Source organism: Necator americanus, chromosome IV, assembly GCF_031761385.1.
Source record: "Necator americanus strain Aroian chromosome IV, whole genome shotgun sequence".
NCBI lineage: Eukaryota > Metazoa > Nematoda > Chromadorea > Rhabditida > Ancylostomatidae > Necator > Necator americanus.
Window position 1 is genome coordinate 30,038,936 of NC_087374.1, and position 22,034 is coordinate 30,060,969.

General features: G+C 38.8%; 1 protein-coding gene across 1 annotated transcript; it reads right to left on the minus strand.

The window, feature by feature from the left end:
- Positions 1 to 6,146: 6,146 nt before the first annotated feature.
- RB195_003211 (uncharacterized protein) lies at positions 6,147 to 16,876 on the minus strand (the record flags this gene model as incomplete). Its single annotated transcript, XM_064200772.1, has 14 exons — positions 6,147 to 6,278; positions 6,345 to 6,443; positions 6,955 to 7,101; positions 7,163 to 7,303; positions 7,367 to 7,498; positions 8,704 to 8,847; positions 8,936 to 8,998; positions 9,276 to 9,384; positions 9,851 to 9,915; positions 10,018 to 10,119; positions 13,324 to 13,421; positions 13,512 to 13,581; positions 14,521 to 14,633; positions 16,834 to 16,876. The coding sequence occupies 14 exons, from the start codon at positions 16,874 to 16,876 to the stop codon at positions 6,147 to 6,149; spliced, it is 1,458 nt and encodes a 485-aa protein (XP_064056653.1).
- Between the last annotated feature and the right edge of the window lie 5,158 nt (positions 16,877 to 22,034).

Here is a 22,034-nt window from a genome sequence, read left to right on the forward strand (position 1 = left end):
GTGTGCTGCCGGGACTCAATATTGGTCAGGAGGAAGAGATTTTGAAAATGATTAAGGAGAAATAGGCGCTTGTGTTCTATGTAGGCTATTTTATTGCTCAGAACACTCCTGCTGCATCTTCTTTGGTTTCTAATATTCCCCTCATATTTCTTCCTGCAAATCTTTGTCAGTTTCTCTTGGAAAATTCTAAAAGTTTCTACGACAACTAATTGAATACTAATAAAATCCAAGTATCACGTCCTATTCTATTAGGTGCCTGTCTGTCTGTCGTTCATATATAACTAAGCTGAATTGTCCTTTTCTCGTCAAAAAGCGATATGTCATAGCATATCGCTTTTTGACAAAGAAAGGACATTCATCGGCATTTCCATTCATCAGCCGTGTATCCTTGATAGCGAATATTGTCATACGAATTTATACTCTCACTTGACATCTTGAACTCTGCGTATTGTTCCTGGGAATGAGCACGGTGCGAGTTAACGTCCTACATTTACAACCACCTAAACTACGGATCACTGACTCGGATCACACTCACCTTTTGGCGCATTCTAATATCCAAAAATACGCTACGCAGGGGTTTATGGATCTGTACCTTTGTGTTGACTATTCGAAAGGTTTCTAACAAGTAGTGGTAACAAGTAGGTAATAATGCCAGAAAGACTTCCTGTTTAGTCAATCGATATGTTTTTGTTTGTCCTACAAATTATCTGCAACTTCACTTTTCCTCGAAACCTACAATCACATTAAATATTTAACTCCTCATATTTGCATTAATTTGTATAATATTTTGAACGCTCTACTAAAGCCTAACTTCGGACTTTCTGTGGTGTTCCCATGCTTTCACTAATCAATAAAAGTTAAAAGTGGTGGCATTTACTGTAGAATTTAGTTTCGAACAACGCTTTCTTAGTTGCTCTTTCCCAGAAATTTGGACCTTGATGAAGATTTTGCACTTCGCGAATGCGTTATTTCTACATTTGGAGAATCTTCAAATTTGTTTTTATGCTTATATTCCTGTGATACCGCCACAATTTGAAAATACAGGAGATTACAAATGATTCATTGGGTTTTGGCTTCTATAGGTTCAAATATATAATAGCACCCATTTATACTAATAACCAATGGAAAAAGCGTACTTTAAAGTTTGATTTATGACATTGCAAATTCCATTTTGAGTCACCAAGCGGCACTGTGATAACAATTGGCAAAATGGCGGCAAACAACAGAAAGCATTCTGTGCCCTGATACATGTATGAGAAGACTGAATCAGTCACCACCAGGCTGCATTCCGAAGACAGTACAACACGCAGTCCACCAATCCACCAAAGCATTCTACCGTGGTGGCGACAGTTTAAGGAAACAGGCTGCCTTTGTAAAGAAGAAAGCTCCTGGTGACCACCTGTCTCGGAGAGCCCTCTTGAAAGCATCACCCCACGAATCTGGGGTGGTGCCGGGTTTCAGGTGGATTATCCCCATATCGAGTCGTAGATTATGGAGAGAAGGGTGATTCCGTCTATTTCTTTCTAATTACCGCAAAAAAAGGCCCAGAATATACGGCTTCGAGCTTTCGGCGCGCTATCTTCCACAACGAGTTCGATTGGAGCGCGCCAGCCTTGTGCGCGCGTCGAATCTTTGGGACTGTTTTTTACGGCAATTAGGAAGAAATGGACAGAATCACCCTCCTCTCCATAGTCTACCAGCCCGTATAGGAACTCTCCACCTGAAATCTGCACCACCTCAGATTCGTGGAGTGATGCCTTTAAAAGACACTAATAATGAAATTTAAGCAATACCAATAAAAACACAAGAAGCTGCGTTGAAGCTGTCCTTTCCTGTACAATTCCAGACGAATAAAACATTTTGAAGTCTTTGAGATTTCATTTTTCACTGGAATATTAGCGGCGACCAGCCGACAATCAAGTCAGTGTTTTCATCCTCCCTGACAAAACTGTTACCAATTTATCGACTCCGGAGGGTTGAAAGGCTTGGTTGGTAGTAGAGCGGTCCTAAACCATCGACCATGTGGTCATAGCAGACAGCTAACCGACTGCGCCACACCCGCCTCTTCGAAAAGAAATACAGATGAAAAATCAAGTTTGAATACTCTCCAAATGTAGAAGTGACGCATTTAGGATGAAAACTATGAAATCCTCCGTCTAAATTTCCCAAAAAAAGTGAAAAAGCGTTTCTAGAAAAACACAAATCTAATTTTGCAAAAAATGCCACTACTATTAATTTTTATTGATCGGTTAAAAACGATCGGAGCGAACGCTACAAGAAGTCTGAAGTCCGGGTTTCTGTTCATCACCCACTGAATGACCTAAGCCTGTCCTGAAAATATGCTCTAGGAGAAAAACCACTTTCAAATAATGGAATTTCTCCTAGAGATGTGTATCAGTGTCAGCGACATGCAAATAATACAAATTTAATAATTCCTGTCAACTATGATCGAGCACCACCATATAATCGGCCGATTTCGGGGAAAAAACGCTTGGTTGAGGTAACAAGACACGAGGCAGTCGTTTCTGATAGCTTGGACACACATCCAGGAAAATTGGATCATTGTCATTCTATTGCAAAAGAGGTAAAAAAATAGAACAAAGAACTTCGAAGAGGCAGCGGAATGAACGACATGGTTCTTATTCGCAACGATGACAACATCAATATTTTAATTCTGCCGAGCAGCACTAAGCCGAAGAGAGACAGAAGAAGAAAGAAAGAAGAGCAGATTGCGTCAACGTTCACGCGTTCTATGACGGCATTAAGTTGCTGATTCCGGCAAATTTCCAGGATAGAAAAACGCTCGAGTTCGTCATCAGATTGCCACGCACATTTAGTTTTCAGGCGTAAGCTTTGAAGGCGAATTCCTATATGTTTTTCTGAGGTCTCAGCTCATGTAGGGTCTACACAAGGAAACTGAGCAGCTCCTAACTTTCCTAACAAGTCTTTAGGACTTTCAAAATCAGCTCTCGCCCATTCTTGGCATTATTAAATACGTCTTTTTTTATTGTTAACGAAGCTTTCTTTTAAGGCGTTAAAGTCTGGAAAATATAACTTCTTGTGTTTTCTTGTCCTTCCCTTTCATTCTGAGAGATCCTTCTTGAAGGCAGCATACCAGGAATCTGGGGTGGTACGAATTTCAGGTGGAGTATTCGTATACGAGGTCGTAGATTATGGGGGCCGGAGTGGTTCCGCTCATCTCTCCCTGAATCACTGCAAGCAGCGGGCCCCTGAATGCTGTTTTGTACCATGCCTTCTATTGAAGCGCGCCACCCTTGCACGCATAGCGTCCGTTGCGGCCTATTGGGGCAGCCCGAATTGATTTTCGACGAATCGCAAGGCGGAGGCGGCGCAAGGGGTGGAGCGTTGCAATGGATGGCGTCGTACAAAACAACATTCTGGAGGCGGCTTTCTGCACTGATGCAGGAAGAGCGGAACTACCTACGCCTCCATAATCTACGACCTCGTATCCGGATACTCCACCCGAAATCCGCACCACCTCAGATTCGTGGTATGCTGCCTTTAACCGCAGCACCTGCACCTGTACTACATATTGCTTACATTTAACAAAAAACACAAAAAAGTATTCACAGTGTGCTAGAAGCAAAGGTTGTCATTTCCATGCACAGTAAGGTGTCCCATATAGTGTAAAACAAAAAAAAAGGTAACTTCGAATCATACTCATCTGCTCATGACTGACGGGAATAAATGAACGATCTGAACTAAGCTACTTATAGTTTCGATCAGAAAAATGGATACTACAGGAGACCTAGCCCGAATCGTTCATTTATTCCACTCGGTCCTAGTTCCAAAATGGCATCTCATTGCGCACTCTGACCGTTGTTCGTTAGTTCTACAAGTGCGCAATGAGATGGCAATTATTTCTTACCACTTCGAACTCCTGGCTAGAGGCGGACTTCAGGTTTTTAGCAGTGCTCGCTTCTTTCACCTTCAGTGATCAATAAAAATCAAAAGCATTTCCTAAGCAGTTGAATTTCAATTTTTCAACGCTTTCTTAGTTCTATTTTTAATAACCATAAAGACTTCACCCCACGAATCTGAAGTGGTGCGGATTTCCGATGGAATATTCGTATACGAGATCGTAGATTATGGGGAGATTCCGTTCATTTCTTCCTAATTGCCGTTGAAAAATGGTTCGGAAGATACCTTTGAGCGTTCCGGCGCACTATTTTCTACAAAGAGTTCAATTGGAGCGCGCCAGCCCTGCGCGGCGCCGTATCCTCCGAGCTGTTTTTTTTACGGCAATTAGGAAGAAATGGACGGAATCACACCCTTCGTCATAATCTACGAACTCGTATAGGAATACTCCACCGGGAATCCGTACCGCCTCAGGTTCGTGGGGTGATGCATTTAAATATTAGCTATCAGTTCACGCGACCTGAGGTAGTACATCATCCTTATCGGTATGGGGTTCACTTCACTTCATTTCATGTTAGCACATCATTCTGTGGTAATTGTAGTGAAGAAGATGAGAGAAACCTATACTTTGAGAAATGTTTCCAAATCGTAGCGATATCGAAAAGCTAAAGATGTAAAATCAATTCCTCTTAATACTCTCCAAAAGTAGTACTGACGCATTTAGGAAGAAGGCTATAAATCAACATTTCATTCCATTTCACCAATTTAAAAAAAACGAATTAAGCGTCGTTAAAAATATAAGATTAGTTTTACAGAAAATATCACTACTTTCAACTTTTTAATCAATGAAGACGAACGAAGCGTCCAATACAAGATGTTCAATAAGATGGCAATTATTTCTTACCAGTCCGAACATCACACTTAAAAGCATCACCCCACGAATCTGAGGTGGTACGGATTTCAGGTGGAGTATTCTCATACGGGATCGTAGATTATGGAGAGGAGGGTGATTCCGTTCATTTCCTCCTAATTGCTGTAAAAAAAACGGTTCGGAAAAAGTGATGCATGCGCAAGGCTGGCGCGCTCCAAACGAACTCTTTGTAGAAAATATCGCGCCGGAACGCCCGAAACCGTATTTTCCGAGCCGTTTTATACGGCAATTAGGAAGAAATGGACGGATATCCCCCTCTCCTTAATCTACGATCCCGTTACAAATACTCCACCTGAAATCCGCACCACCTCAGATTCGTGGGGTGATGGCTTTAGAATGAAAAAGTTGTCCTATGTGATCTTTAACACACAGCATCCTGTAGTTCTTACATAGGGCCCTCCAATATTGTCGTGAACGTAAAAATGTCACATAAGGGTAAAGAATCTTGCGTTTGTCGATCCAGGCTCAAACTTCAATTCAGAATCGGTTTGAGGTTTACGTACACACAACGACAACGGAAAACAGAACAGTTTTTTGCCTAGGTTTTACAATGACGCGAGTGCTGGAGGATGAATCCAGTAAGTGTTTTCACCTTCTCAGACAAATCTACTATCTATTCACCAAACTCGAAGAAGAGAAAGGCTTGGTTAGCTCAAGAGCGATTTCGAACCAACGACCGTGAAGCCACAACGGAACTTCTTACCAACAACTGCGCCACATCCGACCAAACATAACCCAGACATTTTATTCCGAACTCATAACATAAGTGTAAGATGCAACCACGGTTGATAGGGTTCTACATTTATATCTGATACATTATATCTGGTGAACTCTTCTGTGTTACACAAGTAGATTCTAGCATCTTCCATAAGTTTCTGGATTCAATGATTTCAAAACAGATGTTCGTTGGATCCTCTCGTTGGATGCATAAGCTTTGTCAATCGATAGATGCACTCATCCAGAAACGACCCGGAATCTGAGGATACTCTCGGAGCTTCCGTTCATGGTCGTTCACTTTTTGTTGTATATTTGTTTGTGATTTGCACCCGGTGTTCAAACCATTCCACAGCCAACAAAGGCAATACAAAGGATTTCCTTTAAACAGTGATATTTCAAAGAGACGCATGATTACTTCAAATCTCTTTGGTTTCACGTCGGTGAGTCACTGTGGTCTACAGTAACCTCGCAGTATGAATCACAAAAAAAAGATGTGGAAGCGATATGTATGTGACTGATGGCTGAGTTCAAAGGACGTTAAACGCCGTCGAAATGCGAAAACGAATGCGAACACTCTTTGTACGAAATAAAAAGTAAAAAAGAATTTATTATATCCATTTTAAATCTGTTTGACAGCTTTTTCCAATAAATCAAAAGTTAGTTCAGCGTGTTTCGTTTCATATATCAATGCCGGTCGGAAACGAAGTGATTTATCACCGCAACCACCGCAATGTAAACCCAGATTGATTGCCTAAATTAGAAGGTTGTCAATAGAATTACTTTGAGGAAAAAAAAACTCTCAGTTAGCTAAGCAAACCTTCTCCACAAATTGGTCCCTGACAGCTGCGGTAGGGAAGTCGATCGCTGCGAATGTTCCTAAACCGCGAGCCTGTGACAGTTTCGAGGAATGTGCAGCCTAAATATTTAAAATCAACATGTGTATTTGATATGAATAGTTGCTAAAAGAATTTGGAATGTAAGAAAAAGCCAATTTTTGTGGAATGCAAAATTTTAGACTTCAGGGAAAATTAAATCCATAATTTTTTGGAAATACGATTTTCTCGATGTTGCTGTTTCTCAGCATTTTTCAAAGACTGGGGTGGAACCTACGAGTAAAATTTGGCAAAACAGAACTCAATAATGATAACTTATTAACTCATTCATGCTTCTTTCTTTGTTTTTTGCTTTTTTCTTCTTCTTTTTTCTTGCTTTTCTTAGGCGTGCGATCTAAGTAAAGACGAAGTCGAAGGAAAGAAGGAAGGGTGGAAAAAGAGAAATGAAAGTGATACTGGGAATAAGTAAACGATACAATCAGTGCGGGTTTAAATCGAATACAGTATTTCTTTTCAGCAGACGTCCACAGATCATTATGGTTGCCCGCCGGTTGTAACTCACAAATGTCAAATCTCCCTTTGAAACTATGTCACCTGTAGTTGTCCCAGCTCCTTCTGGAAAAATTTCCCAACTTCCTTTGTTTTCTCCACCAGATTATCCCTCTTAATCACTTCCACTACTTTCTTAAGAAGAAATAGTTTCGTTGGATCACCCATCCAGGTGTTGTAGATACGGTAAGCCTGTAAAAATACCATATATGGAATACATTAAAGATTTGTGAGGTGAACGAGGATAGTCGACCTCCTTGACACGCATATGTTCTCCATAGAAGTAGCCACCGGTAATGAGTTTCTTCGAGAACGTCACAATATCCGGCGGTGAAGGTAGATTCCAGTGCGAATGCGCCCAAATATCACCAGTACCGCCGCCACCAGTTTGTACCTGATTACCATGTTTTTCTGGATCAGTTACGAAGATCAATTGCTTCTCGCCTGACTACAGTACCTCGTCAACAATTAAACAAATTCCATTCTCTTTTGTGATTTTTTGTAATTCCTTGAAGAACGCTGGGCTGCCATAGTTGTCGCCACCTTCTGCCTGGATCGGCTCCACAATCACAGCCGCTACGTCATGATTCTAGAAAATATCCATCGTTAGCTTCATAACGTATTGCTCTTCTCCGAGTTTAACAAAGCCTAGAAGAAATTTCACTTAGAAATATGTAAAACACAAAAAATTTTAAGATGTTTTATTCGAAGAATGCGATTCTCCTCACTTTTGCTCTTCACAGCATTTTCAATTTTAAGTGGTTTCATCTGATTAAGTGGTTCCAGCTGATTTGTTCAAGAGCGAATGAGAAGTTGATAAAAAAATGAGGAACTTTCTCAGAACGTTCACGCAAGTGATGCAGTAGACAGCTGTACATCAAATCAATTTTTTCTAAAAAAAAGAAAAAAAAGAAAAAGAAGACTGAACATTCAATTCTGTGTTTAGATTCTGTGTTTTATTTTTCTGTTTGAGTCTTCTGAAAATTTCGAAAAAGAACTTTCCACGTTTGGTAATCATCTTCGAGTCTATGTGGAGTCATAAAGGTATACTCGAAAAAATATAAGAAAAATAGTTTTTTACTGGTAATATAACTTTTTGCCTCAATACGTACCTAGTTCGATGAGATATTCTCGACATAATCGTTTTCCTTTTATCACGAACGAGGAAGAAGTTAAGAGTTCCCCTAAATTTTTCCTCTAAATTCTGGACATCCTTATTGTATTATCCAAACACTTCGGACACGACCCAAAATCAAATTTTAAACCTCTCAAATCTGAAGTCGTTACCATTCCACCAGGTCAAGATTCACCATTCCACTAAGTCCACCTCATCCTTTTCATCTTTTTTCTATCTTTTTTTGCCATGAGATTCTTAACTTTTCACAAAAGAATAAAAAAATCAATGGAACTCACAAATGGGAGCGTTTCCACTGGAAGTAAATCTTTTTTTCAAAACAGATATCCAAAAAAATATATATCCTTCCTTCTTCAACTTTTTTGTGTATGGGTTTTATCTCTTGGTCAGCAAAAACGGACAAAAAAGAGGGAATAGGGGTAAAAAGCGATAAAGGACTAAAATAGAGGACTGGGATCAAAGATAGTTTACGAGGAACTGCTTCAGGTTTCGCATAATTGGGTTACGGTAGCTGAGCACCGAGAACTATCCCAGGGATGTCAATGACTAAGATTATAACAAATACAACAATAAATAAGCGAACATAAACGTAACAATTACAACAATTAAATTAATCAACCTAACTGTTATTAATTAATTATTTATAATTATTAACAAACTTTTTTCTTCCATTCTGCGATCTTTTCTCTCACATCCTGTAGACATTCCTTGTCTTGTGCGTCATTATAAGCTTTATTGTCAGCAAGCGGATATTTATAACGAGGATATTTAGCGATTGGCCAATCGAATGCCGGGATGTCTACCTGGAATGGAAAAGATGCTATTATTATAGAAATTTTATAGAAGAGAAACAAAAAATCCCTCGAAAAAAATCTAGAAAGGAAACTTTACCTTGTGAATCGCTTTGCTGCGAGTGACAGAGAGCATGCAAAGAGATCGACCATGGAAAGCTCCCTGAAAAATAAGGAAAAATAAAGAATTCTTGAAAAATCAATAAATTCAAGGTGTTATTATATTGCTAAGGTACAGATTTACAACGAAGAAATGAAGTAGATGCTGAGTAACGATATTTTACGGGTTCATCACACTCTGACTGCAATATTTACTTATTTTACTGAAGAAGGTACTGTAATCGCAGCATGATGAACCTGTAAAAGTCACTGCCTACAAGAATACTGTAGCAAATGAACATATGGTACTAAATTTTGCGCAAAAGAAATTCTAAACGTACTTGGAAGCCAAGAACAGACAGTTTAGGTGTTCCTGGCTGGTTTTGTACCATACAACTGTCAAGTGCTTCCTTATCGGGTGGGTTGCCTCCACGACGATTTGTCATGTACCTGAAATAATTAGAAACTAAGGAAATGACTAAAATCCATAGCTCATTAGGGTGTAAGCTGTAAAAGGGGTGTGTATTTAGTAGTAATAACGCAAACATAAAAAAGCAGATAACCGTGGTTGGACGTTCAAGGATAGCAAAGGTTGCTGAGCCCTTACCCTTGAAGTCCCCCATCCCTTAACCCATAGCCCTTGACGGACTGTCTGGATTAAGTTGTTCACGCAAACCTTGATAACTGTTGCTCAACTGTAGCATTCTGGGTTTGGAAAAAAGATCCAGCGTGAGAATTCCTCACCTCTTTAGGAGAACGACCTGTCAATCCACCAAACAATGTGCTAGAAGGAACCAACGTTGATTTATAAAACTTAGGCGAAATACTAGTGAGCTCTGTTCCTTTTTTGTTTGTTTTATGGGACACCTATGGATGCCTTCAGCAGCAGAGCAAAAAAAAAAGGAAGGTAACTAACCAGATAAAAGCAGTTTTAATAGCGTTCTCATTGGCGGACGTTCCGCAGAGCATTGTTTGTACGGCCTGAAATGAAAAACGCTTGATTTGTTGTCTACTCCAAAACCGTCATCACGGTATACGACACAGAATATAATTCTAGAATTTATTTCACATATAAATAGTTACCTTCAATCCCTTTGGTGCAATTGAAGTGAGCGCTGCATGAATCCCGTCCGGGAAATCATTTCGTGGAAAAGAACCGAGCGCCGGTCGTGAAACTAACGAAGTCTGAAAACGTAACAGAAATTTCATCTTCCTGATACGTGTATTTTCCAAAATTTCTCGCGATCTTTCCAGTTGTACTCGTCCAAGAATCCAAGAAAAAGCATCTACTACTTTTACGAGCCATATTTAAATAAAGAAATAATAGTAAATAATAATTAACCCGCTAGGCGCAAAAAAAACTTTTTTTTAAGGATTAGGGAATCATGAAAACTAACCGCTGAAGAAAGTGAGACTCACCGGTGCCTCATAGTCTCACGCGATCAAAAAATGTGGCTCACCGTTCAGCTGTGCTGTCATCAGAGCGTTAAAGGCATCACCCCACGAATCTGAGGTGGTACGGATTTTAGGTGGAGTATTCGTAACGGGATCGTAGATTAAGGAGAGGGGGGTGATTCCGTCCATTTCTTCCTAATTGCCGTAAATAACGGCCCGGAAGATACGGCTTCGAGCGTCCCGGCGCGCCATTTTCTACAACGAGTTCGATTGGAGCGCGCCAGCCGTGCGCACACGCCGCATCTTCCGGGCCGTGTTTTACGGCAATTATCAAGAAATAGACGGAATCACCCACCTTTTCAAAATCTACGATCTACGAAAAACGAATACTCCACCTGAAATCCATAACACCTCAGATTCGTGGGGTGATGCCTTTAAGAGCTTTGGAATTAAATCCGCGAATTTTTTGACGGAGGCGTCCATTCATTGAATCATCTCAAAGACTTGGGATAATTTCGGAGGAAGAATGAAAATAATCGAATTTATAACATAAATTTTGAACGCAGGGAAGGTTTTGATATTACGTCGAAAAACTCCTGCAAAATATCCCATTGTTATGAATCAATGTAGAGTTACTGACAAGACAACAAAGAGAATCGCTTCCGAGCGGTCTGTCAAGCAAAGACCACGTGTTTTGATACGGACTCGTAATCTTTGAACAGCATTTATGTACACAGTCCATCCTCCGTCTGCGCCGTAGAAATCATTGACCGATCGCCTGATTTTTGATGCATTGTTGCGAATTGTTATTTCAGGAAAGCAGCGCGCTATACGCCCTATGATTCCAATCATTGGCAGAAATCGTGGGAAAAACATAGAACTGATGTCCTTACAATCTGACCAAAAACAGAGAATCTACGAAAAGATTTGAAAAAAAAGGAAAGAAAGGAAAAGAGCTCTGTCATTTTATGCAGCGTATTTCGAGAAGAGAAAATCACGGTACAATAATTAAAAGACGAAAAAAACCCATGATTTTAGCAGAACCTAACTACTACCCTTCAAATTTTATTTGGGATTAAAGGAAGGGTTTACAAGAAAATAAGTCATAGTTGTGAATGTTGACGACGCGTGCATTCAGGAATTGTAAGCACACTTATTTCTATTCACTACACTACTTATTATACTGTTCTATAAAGCTGTAATTAACCTGCTAGATTTCCTACAAAACCGTTTATAACATAATGAATAAATGCGCCTAAGGGTAGACAGAAAAATAAGGAGGAAAAAATAGGAAACTGATATTAAGATAAAAATCCAGCAAGCTTTTTTCTTTTTTTTCTTGCCAAAAGGATTCGCTCAAAAAATTACAAGCTCTGTTCCATAGTTCTCCTTTCATCTCACTTTATCATGATTTTCATTATTCTGTATCCTTGTAATGTTGAGGTACAACCCACGATCCAGAAAACAGGACGAGCTGTTACGGATTTGAGCGAGTAGTTATGCGTACGTGATACGAAAGTAGAATATGGTACCGAGTACGAAATTCTTCGGTTTGACTGAGGATCGCCAAATGAAATTCGGACAAAAAAGGACGAGTTGTCTTCTCTTGTACTTATTTACGAGTATTGATGTGTACAAATGGCGGATTATCGCTGCAAACTCGTCCGTTCACTTAAAATTTAAACGGTTGACCCATACCTAAATATCTATTCCCTGAGAATCTGAGGAAGCCGCGGTTCACATTTGTTTTAGTTCAGAACTAAAACCAGAACGACTTCAAATTTTATATTTATATTTCTTATTCATATGTTTCTATGTTCTAAAAAATAGAAGTTATAAATTTATTTTAGAAAAGAGTTCTATGAAATGTTTTATGTTTGTTTTGTTTTTATGTTTTATTTTTCGAATTTATATGTTATATATTTTATATTTATTTACATTCCAGATCTTTCGCTCTTAAATTTTCTGACTTTCCCACGCAAACACGGTTGGTTCGTTTTCAGCGGATTATTCCTTCTCTTCTTTCGTCTAAAGAAACGCAATTCCCGAGCTTTCAGAAATTTCCACTTCATTGTGAATCTGCTGGCTACCGTAATCTACAAATATATTACATGTTTTTCCAGCTCATATATGGCTAAATTTGATGCAGTGAAATATGAAGCGTAAATAATTCAATCTACATTCATCCTATTAAATTCCGGGCCTCATATATGTGTCCGTAGTTCTGCTTTGCCTTGGAAATATTATTTACACTTCGCATATGTTTTGTAAGCTATCGTTTTACTTAAACGATCGCCCGGAGAACTAGATGCTCACATTCACGTGCGTCGCCTGGAGATTACATGACATTCTCTCCGCGTTATCTTCGAAACACCGGCTGCTCATTAAAAGAGCATCTTTATTGAGCATTCGGCTTCATTTCAAAGATAAAAACTAGAGGTTCAACTCTAGATAGAGCTTGAGGAACCACGAATTTTTTTTCATTCCACTCTCGGGGTTATTTTAGAAGAAGATTGCGGATTCAAATGACCAACTACCATAAATCTTTTAGTTAAGCGAAAGTAGAAAAATTCGGTGTGAACTTCCATGCAACGAAGGGTTTTTTTTTCGAAAGATTCGGAGTTTTATTTTACACATTTTGAGCTGAACGAAAGTAGAGAGTTTTGGTATTTAGATGCAAGATTGGATTTCATGGAATTTTGTATGTTTCTATGAAGGATCCCAAGCTACATGAAGACTTTTGGAAACAAAAGGAAATTGTAAGGGAGTTGCTGAGGTCGAAAGTCACTTAATACACTCAATATTTAATATTCATGTTTAATATTTAGTTAATCTAATTCAATCTATTATTATTCAATAAGCGTATTAATAATGTATCCTTTAAATAGTAGCATGCTTTTCGAAATGTCCTGAACTTCCCTACTTTGCGAAAACGACACGGCTTATCCAATAATTGTGGAAATTTCAGTGAATTTCAATTTCACCGCAACTTACAATAAAGTTCGGATCCGAAGCAGCTTTCACCAAGTCCGGATGATTGTATCCAAGTGGTAAAGAGGAGATTTGGGTGTACACGTCCAGTAGGGTGTTTCCTTTAACGAAATATAGTCAAAAAGTAGTCAAAAATAGAAACAAGAGCCTTAAGCTTCAGAAAAAGAAAAGAAATGTTCTATTCGTCGTACCGTCAGCGTCAATCAAGTAATTTCCGAATGATTTCTCGAAATCGACGAACATTCGAACAGATGTTGTTTGCTGAAAAGATATGTGGATTTTTTGTCAATTTTAGTTTCAGATCTTTTCTGAAGTCTTTCTGGAAACATTCATTTAATTTAAGTCTACGTTGCTCCCGACAGATTGCTGATCTCTACGTGCTCTCTTGTTTTACTTAGTGGATTCCTCTAGACATTTCGACGTTTCGAAGCTGTAAATGTCTTTTATTCGTCCTCCAGGATCTTGAACCGAGCCGAGGTGAGCTCGCTTTGTTTGTTTGTTGTTTTCTCGCTGAGAACAACGTGGAGCAGCCACGCAAGCGGGCCCTGAGGCACACACACGTGGTGCCTCCGAAGTGCAGTCGATGACCACACGGCCGGCAGCTGCGTTGCTGCAATCGGAGGTGAGAGTGCTAAAAGACAGTTGCGGCATTGCGGAGAGAGGGTTAAAATTGATTTCGATGACTCCGATCTGGGCTCATCAATCTGGATTACTATTACAAACAATGGATCGCTCTGGAACGACTCAAAAAAGAAAAAAAGGAAAAGAGTATGAAGAAAAGAATTGCTTAAGGATTTCATTGTTTTCTTGTTCCTTTTTGACAACTTTTTTTTCCCAGAAAAAAAAAAAACTAAGCAGGGTTTTCAGGACTCTTAGGGAAGCTAGGAAATATTAACAATGTGCCAAAATGTAGATGAAAATAGAAAACCTAACCAAGCACGGAGTATGAAATAGAATAGAGAAAAAAGAATATATTTAAAAAAAAAACATACTCTTCAACTAGTATTTGACCCAGTAAAAATCGATAGTGATCGGAGATCAAGATCGTGAGTTCGTCCGGTCATAAAGGACATAATTCAATTTTTCCCAGTGCACCGTTATCATTTTGCCTTTTTTTTTTTTGTTTGTTTTGCTACGAAATAAAATTCTGATCCTGTCGGAAAATAATTTTGAAAAGAAAGAGAAAACACAAATGCTCACATGTAGTGGATCCATTTTTTGTTTGATCGCATTAGATGCTGGTCCTGGTATCTTGGTTTTCATGGATGGCCCTGCGGGCTCCTGGGAACTGATGCTCGCTACATTTCGTATAGCTGAATATACAAAACTTAGAGAAAAAGAAAAGAGAACTAAACGTATTTAATCCCTTAGCTCTAAACATCTTATAAGAAAACTATAAACATTGAATCGAAAAAAAATCGTTCTCTAATGACAACGTGATTTCTGGAATGCACAAATCATAGAAGAACATGTTGTTTGATGTAGTACATTTGCTACGGGTAACTCTCAGTCGCTTACTCTTTATGAAAAAAAAAACTTTTGGGCGAATATTTGATGTTACTATCTTTCATGGAATCCGGGAGGGGGTGGAAAACGAGTGAAACGTTATCAATAAAGTGGGAAAAAAAGCGAATAACAATAATTTCTTTGCGAATGTCACTCACAAAACAATTCGAACTAATGAATCATTCTACCTAATGAATGTTTATGTCAGAACTCCTCGAAGTCTGACAGGCAACAAAAGAATTTACATAGATCGATACGAATGACAAGTGCAGGAACATTTCCAACATATTTCTATACGTTTTAAGCGAGTTAAGTTTTGAGCGAAGTTCTTTGGAGCAATGAGGTGGTATAATTATTGGAATCCATTTAATCTTCACATAATCCTCGACAAAAGGAAACAGTCATCGAAAAAAAACCAAACCAGGCAAAAAAATAGGGTAATCTCAATAGGTGGTCTATTTCTCTTCTTTTTAGAACTACAAACTCTCAATAATTATTGTACAGCTGGAAATTCCAGAAAATGCAACGGATTTAGGAGAAATCACAGCAACCCAACGATGAAAGGAAAAGCAAAGGAGTATGTTTATATCGTGAATGACACTAAATGTGCTGGGATTATCGAAACATCGGAAAAAGAGGAATTTCCCCCTTATTTTGAAATTTCATTTTGAAATTAAATGATTCCGATATTTTGCAGTTTTTTTTTTTGCAATTTACTAAAGTTAAATTAAATTGAATCAAAAAGTGAATACAAACAATTAAATCGAATCACTAAATGTGACGGTTTTTGACGGTAATAAGAAATTCCCAGCACGGACTATCTGATCATTCATTATCCAAAAAATCATTGTAAAAATCCAATATGGTCAAGAAACAGAAAATGATTTCCAATACAGATAAAAGATAGAAAAGTGAAAGCGAATAAATGTTGTGAATGTGTCATCGAAGAGGAGAAACATTACCCCAGTGCTCTTAACATAACCTATAGCACTTTTCTACTACAGTAACTGAAACGTAACTGAATTTCGCCAGCGCTACGTACTTAGTCCGGCCAAGAAAACCTTTAAGTACTCGTCAAATATTCTAAAACATACACATAACCTTGTTTCGGACATTGTCGGATTCGAATTTTAGGGAAATTACGAACGATGAAAAAGGAATTTTTTCAATCTTCACTCTGTAAATGTACTTCTTATCAAATTCTATAGGAATTCTTTATAAAAAGGTCTATAAGCCAAAATGTCAATAAAGCTGACTTCAGGAATTTAAAAAAGAGAAACGAGGTGAAAATTATGAGAAAAGAGAAATAAGATAAAGGTAACTAAGATGAAATTAACATCAAAATTAATTAATTAACAATTACATTACAATTAGGTTATAATGATTAAATAACGATAATAAAAATTACATCACAATTGTCTAGTTATTGACTACAACAATTACAAACTTCTTCTGAAGGATAGCTTCCGTTTAATTCATTGTCATTTTTACAACACAATTACATGGCGATAACGCCAAAACCTTTGCTGTTGATAAAGATCGACACCAATCTTTGCTCACAGCTCAAAAAACCCAGTCACCGTTAGAATTTTTTCACATTTTAAGCGAGAAGAAATAATTTCCTGAAGCTGTTCGGGGAAGCTCATTTAAACAACAAAAAAAAGAGCGGCGGCGCTGAGCGGCCATTTCGATTCTGACCATTTAATTCCACGCAAAGCTGCCCACGACGACCGAATTCCTTCATCGAATGACCATTGAACAAAGATCACCGTGATCATTCCGTGACGGCAAAGAAACACTAGACCGAATCAATACCCGCTTATCATAAAAATGTCTGCGATACGGATCAAAAAACGCTGCGCTAGTGTAATTTCGTTCGAAACAATGTAAAAAGAATGTATTGCGTGCATTTGGCACACTTTTTGAAGTTTTAAGTGATGAGAATCAAGAATAGGACAGCGAAGAAGATGAATTAGAAGACAACAGCAAAAAAAAGAAGAAACCGACCCGAGAATATAATCTGAGGATGGCGTGCGGCTCGCGAAAGCATCGTGGAATTGCGCCGATGCGAGAGGCGGGCGCTTCAATGACTCCCCCCTTCCCACCCCACTCCCGGCTTCGTCCACCCTCCACGCTGTTAGTCATCGCCGCTTCGAAATGTCACCTGAATATTTTGCATCGATGACACGTTCGTGTAGAACTGCATCAGTTCAGAGAAATCCGATAATCTTGGCGAAAAAAAATTTATCTGGATAATGTCACACAGGATTATTCAGAATTGCCCTTTATCCGTCTCCTTTGTTGTTTTCATACTACTTCGAGACTATCGAGCAGCGAATTTGGATAAGTTTGGAAGGATCTCACTTTTTATCTATGGAATAATTCGGTCAACTTACCCTTTAGAGCCTTGTGACCGGAAAAGTACGACTAGGACCCGCCATCTTTCATTCAGACACAATTGATAAAGTTGAAATGATAAAGTACATTAAAGCCTGTTTTCTTATCAGCACCGGAGGAGCAATGAGAACTAGACCTAAAGTTGCTGGATACCAAATTGAAAATTAAATTGAACTGAGACGAATTGATAAACTAAGTCTTTTGTCGAAATTTCTCCTGCATTTCTTTCTAGAATTTTTAATGTATTTTTTTTTAATTTCTAGTTGCATTACACATAACCACTAAGGGGTGTGCGTTCACACGCTTCGAAAATGACGTCGGAAAGGTTTAACAACAATCAGCGGGTAATTCTAAGTTTTTCTTCAACTAAGGAATACTAACTCAACTCAACTTCAACTAAAGAGGAAGTTCACGAAAAGTTTTTTTTTTTCAGAAAATCTTTGATACTTCTCTTTTTTCTTTTCAGGGATTCACAAGCATATATTCCTGATTTCGACAGCAAAACACTGCTGGAATATCGAACAGAATCTTTTCTTCTAATGACTTAGCACTCAATTAATCTTATTTCAACATTTTGACCGGGAACCATGGATACAAGAGACCATGTGAAATGTCAGTTTTGTAGAATTTCATTATTATGATATGCATTGTTGATCATTAACGCTCTTATGATTTAAGGGCCAAAAGTAATGGAGTAAATTTTTAGAGAACGTGGGATTTAATCACTTAATAAATACGACTGCACTAAAGTCATGCTTCCACTACTGTTAAATTTTGATACTCCTAAAAAAAATGTTTGTTTCTTGCTGAAATCTGATTTGTACTTTTTTTTCTTTGCTTCTAGAACACGTGAACGAATCGTGCAAAGTCAGCAGCAAAACAAAAAAAAAGTTAAAGCCACCACAAGAAAACAAGAGAATGAAAATTTGTAAATCGTGTTCCAAGAAATAATCGAGGAGAAATTCCTCATTCTTCAAAAGCGTTTATATAACGTATTGGATTTAGTATCATTTATGATGTAGGCACACTTTTATTTCTCTTTTCATCTCTTGTGTTCCTGTAAATTCTAAGCCAACAGAAATCTCACAAAACGGCTACGATTTTATAATCTTGTCACCTCTTCATCGTCCGCATTTTTGGGTTGCCGTCTACCGGTTTGTAGCAGTGGATAATGGGGCCTTAAATCTTTTTTAAGTCTGGAAATGGTATATAAATTAATCTACTTTAATTCTACATGATCCAGACGCATACCGTTCGATTCGTTTTAACCTTTTTCCTCGAAAAACTTATTTTCCTGAATGAAGTTCAGAGTTAGTTCGGAGTTACTGTAATACGTGCTACAAAAGTGATGTGTGCTCGTCGATCACGCCCGCAATTTGCAAAGACCACCAAAACAGCAAACAGATGTCCACGCTCCCTGGATGCGTAGTTCCATTAGATATGTTTGAGTGCGAGGATCAGAAGAACGCAGGATCACAGGTAATCCAAGAGTAGATCAAATGGGGAGATGGAAAAGTGAGTGGAAAATGCGGTACTTAACAAATATCACCCTAATTTTGTTGGTCTTTTTTTTCAGTTTCACCTGCTGAAATGACTTGAAGATACAAGTAGCGACAGCTTAATATAAGAAGAATTTTTCGCTGTCAAATAGCTCTTTTGTTTTGAGAAGAAATCTTGGCGTGAAGCAGATTTTTATGAGGAAGCAGCGATGAGAGCTGCATACTTCATTTTCCATGTATTGATCGGTTAAAAATCCAAAAAAGCGATCATGAGGTGCGATGACATCGATCGGAGACAGAGATCTGAGGACTTCCGTAACGTGATGTCGATCGACATCCTTGGACGCTCCATCGAAAGAATGGAGGTAGAACGACGATGGAACTATTTCGCTTTGCGGATGTGAAAGAACGGACTCAACGTACTATCTTAGCATCAACGAGCATCAACTTATCACAAACGACCGAAGATCAAAGATTCGTTCGCAGTCGAAGAACTCATTCAACGATAGCACTCGTGAGTGAATGATCTCCGGATCATGTGATAGAAAATGTACTACTACCGGAAGATTGATGACCACATGTCGCCGAAAAGAGTTCAAGTTCAAGAGGTGAGGAACCATTTTGATGCTCTCCATGTGTAACACGAAAAGAGGAGCCATTGGAGTGACCTTTGCGCCTGATCGGAATTATTGGATCGTGATTGGAGGCGTTAGTGACGGGCCCTCGAGCAAATCCGAGAACAACGGGGGTATGGAGGAGACACATGTAATTTCGTAGCGAACAACACTGGCAATAATTTTTTTAGACGAAGTTCACACCTCTGTCGCAGACATACTAATGGAAAATTTAGACAGGATTATGTTGAAGTTCTAAGAGGCGAGAGCATTTCAATTTATATCTTGTTCTCGTCTATCAATGGTACTCTCCGCCACATAAGTGCGTTGTCGAACTTTTTCCGTACGATCCTGAACAAAACATCTAATTATTTAAAAAAAAAACCAGCGAATACCATTTAGGAGGCCGCGATCTCGTTTTCGCTACATTTGAAAAAAAAAAACTTACTCTTTTTTTAAAGGGGTGAGACTGTCAAATCTTCCCCTTTTCGCAGCCCTCAAACATCAGTGTATGTCTGGGACCTGGTTACAGTCTTTTAAAAGTATTCGGCTAGTAATAGTCAGCAAGAAAGGCTCTGTACCAGATTTTTCTGGCAGACTGAACACAATTTTTTGGATCAATTCCGCAGGAATGAATGGCTCAAGGCAATTTGAGAGAGAAATCAGTCGAGACGTGAATAATGGAGACGACAATAGCGGTCAGTGTGTAAGATCACTCCCTACATTCCAAGCCGCAGAGTTTGAGAAGATTTCAGGAAAAAAAAACAAACAAACAAAAAGAATTGATTCCCAATCCAATTTGTTGCTGACTAAGATAAATGTCGTTTTAGTGTGTGGCATTCCTCTTCATTCTAACGTAAGGAAAATTTCGACCGATTTCTGAGAAAGACTCTCGAATGGGAGTCTAGCATTAGTATACATAGGCAGGATTCAAAAAAAGATTCTATGTGAAATTTTGCGGGAATAGAATATAACCAAAAAATAATATAACCTATATGCATGCATACATACCAAAAAATAATATAACCTATATGCATGCATACACTGAAAAAGAGTAATTTCGCAGATGAAGGTGCAGCTGGTGAGAGGATAATTTCTTGAACATGGGAGCAGTGCAACCCCATACGTCTTCGGAGGACGTGGCCAGTCGAACACGTGAACACAAACGACTTGCTCCGTGAATCGATCCGTAACTTCTTTAACGGTTGTGGAGAATGTCAGCGCTCCTTTTTTCAGTTTTTAGAAATTGTGTTCCATGTTCAAGTGAAAGTACGAGGAACACCATCATTGAGAAATATTCGAGTTGTATTCTTCCATCCACACAGTAGACGTTCTTCATGAACTTGTATCTTCTTCCTATTTATTGAATCGAGTCCTTCCTTCCTCTGCGGCGAGTCTCTCCCTTTTTTGGATTCTTGAATAGCATATCTACTTCTAGCTGCTTTTTTGAAAGGAATTTTCTGTCAACACGTGCTTCTTTTTTCACAAATAATTCCATTATTCACTGAAATGCAATTGATAGATAATGTACTTGCTAGCGAAAAGAAAAACAGCTATATAGTATCGCCTTTTCGTAATCTTTTCCTTAATCAATGGATGTGGTTAGGATGTGGGTTAAGAGCTGTATCACTGTGATGCATCGATGGTTGCAGTCGGCTGACATCCTCACATACGACGCATCCACCTTTTGATCAACCAGCACTGGCAGTATTGCATTCTTTTCCTCAGTGTCGAAGGCTTTCTACTCGAGAAATCTTGAGAAAGAGATGGACGGCACTTTCTGCAAACCCCTGTGACCCCCGAACCGATCTGGATGTGGCCAGTGCAGTTGGAATACTGACGGTATCCAGCTTGTTCAGGTTAAGCCTCACCCAGCGTCTTTGATATGTGCATGTGAATGATTCTCGTGAACTTTTGGTATGATACACCCAGCAAGGATGTAGGATAGTAGTTTTGGAGTCTCTCACATTCACCGTTCCTGAAATAAAAAAATAAAAAAATGAATGAAAAATAAAAATGAATAAAAAGCGCTTCAAAAAAGAGAAGTTTTCGACTGATCTCTGATCTTTTCCTTCTGAAGACTAGACGTTATGTGCGCCGCTATAATTATAGAATCACATGAAGAGAGTGCCCACCAGCCCTAAGAAAGTCTGCTGATATAAAATTAGTTCCGGTGCCATGCAGATGCGTTCTTGGTTGCAACTCGTAATTTTGAATGAAGTGTCCGAAATGTCATTTCTACAGTAGGAATGATACAACTTAATCCTGGAGTTTAAATACAAAAAAGAGTCGAGGAGAACGTGTCCACAATCGCTTTCATTTCACAATGTGAATAGGCACAAATCCCATTATCGCTCAACAAATATGTCTCTACATACGACAACTCTTGCAACCTTTCGAGGACCAAGCTGTAGTCTACGTCTTCGACTTCCTGGATGTAGCAATCACATAAAGATGGGGAGACCTCGAGCACAGAGTTGCATATCGTATTTTCGCTCAGAGCAAACGACAGCTTCCATGTCTGCTGACGATAATTTTTCTTCATGAAGACGGTATCTCTGTGAAAGACATCGCCTTGTCGGGACAATTCCAGATTCAAATCTTCAAATCTCGTCTTCTGTGGGTCTCTTAATTTCGCGTTAAAAACAGTGAACACGTAAAGTACCTCTTTTCGCGTAGCAGCGTAGCACCTGCTCCA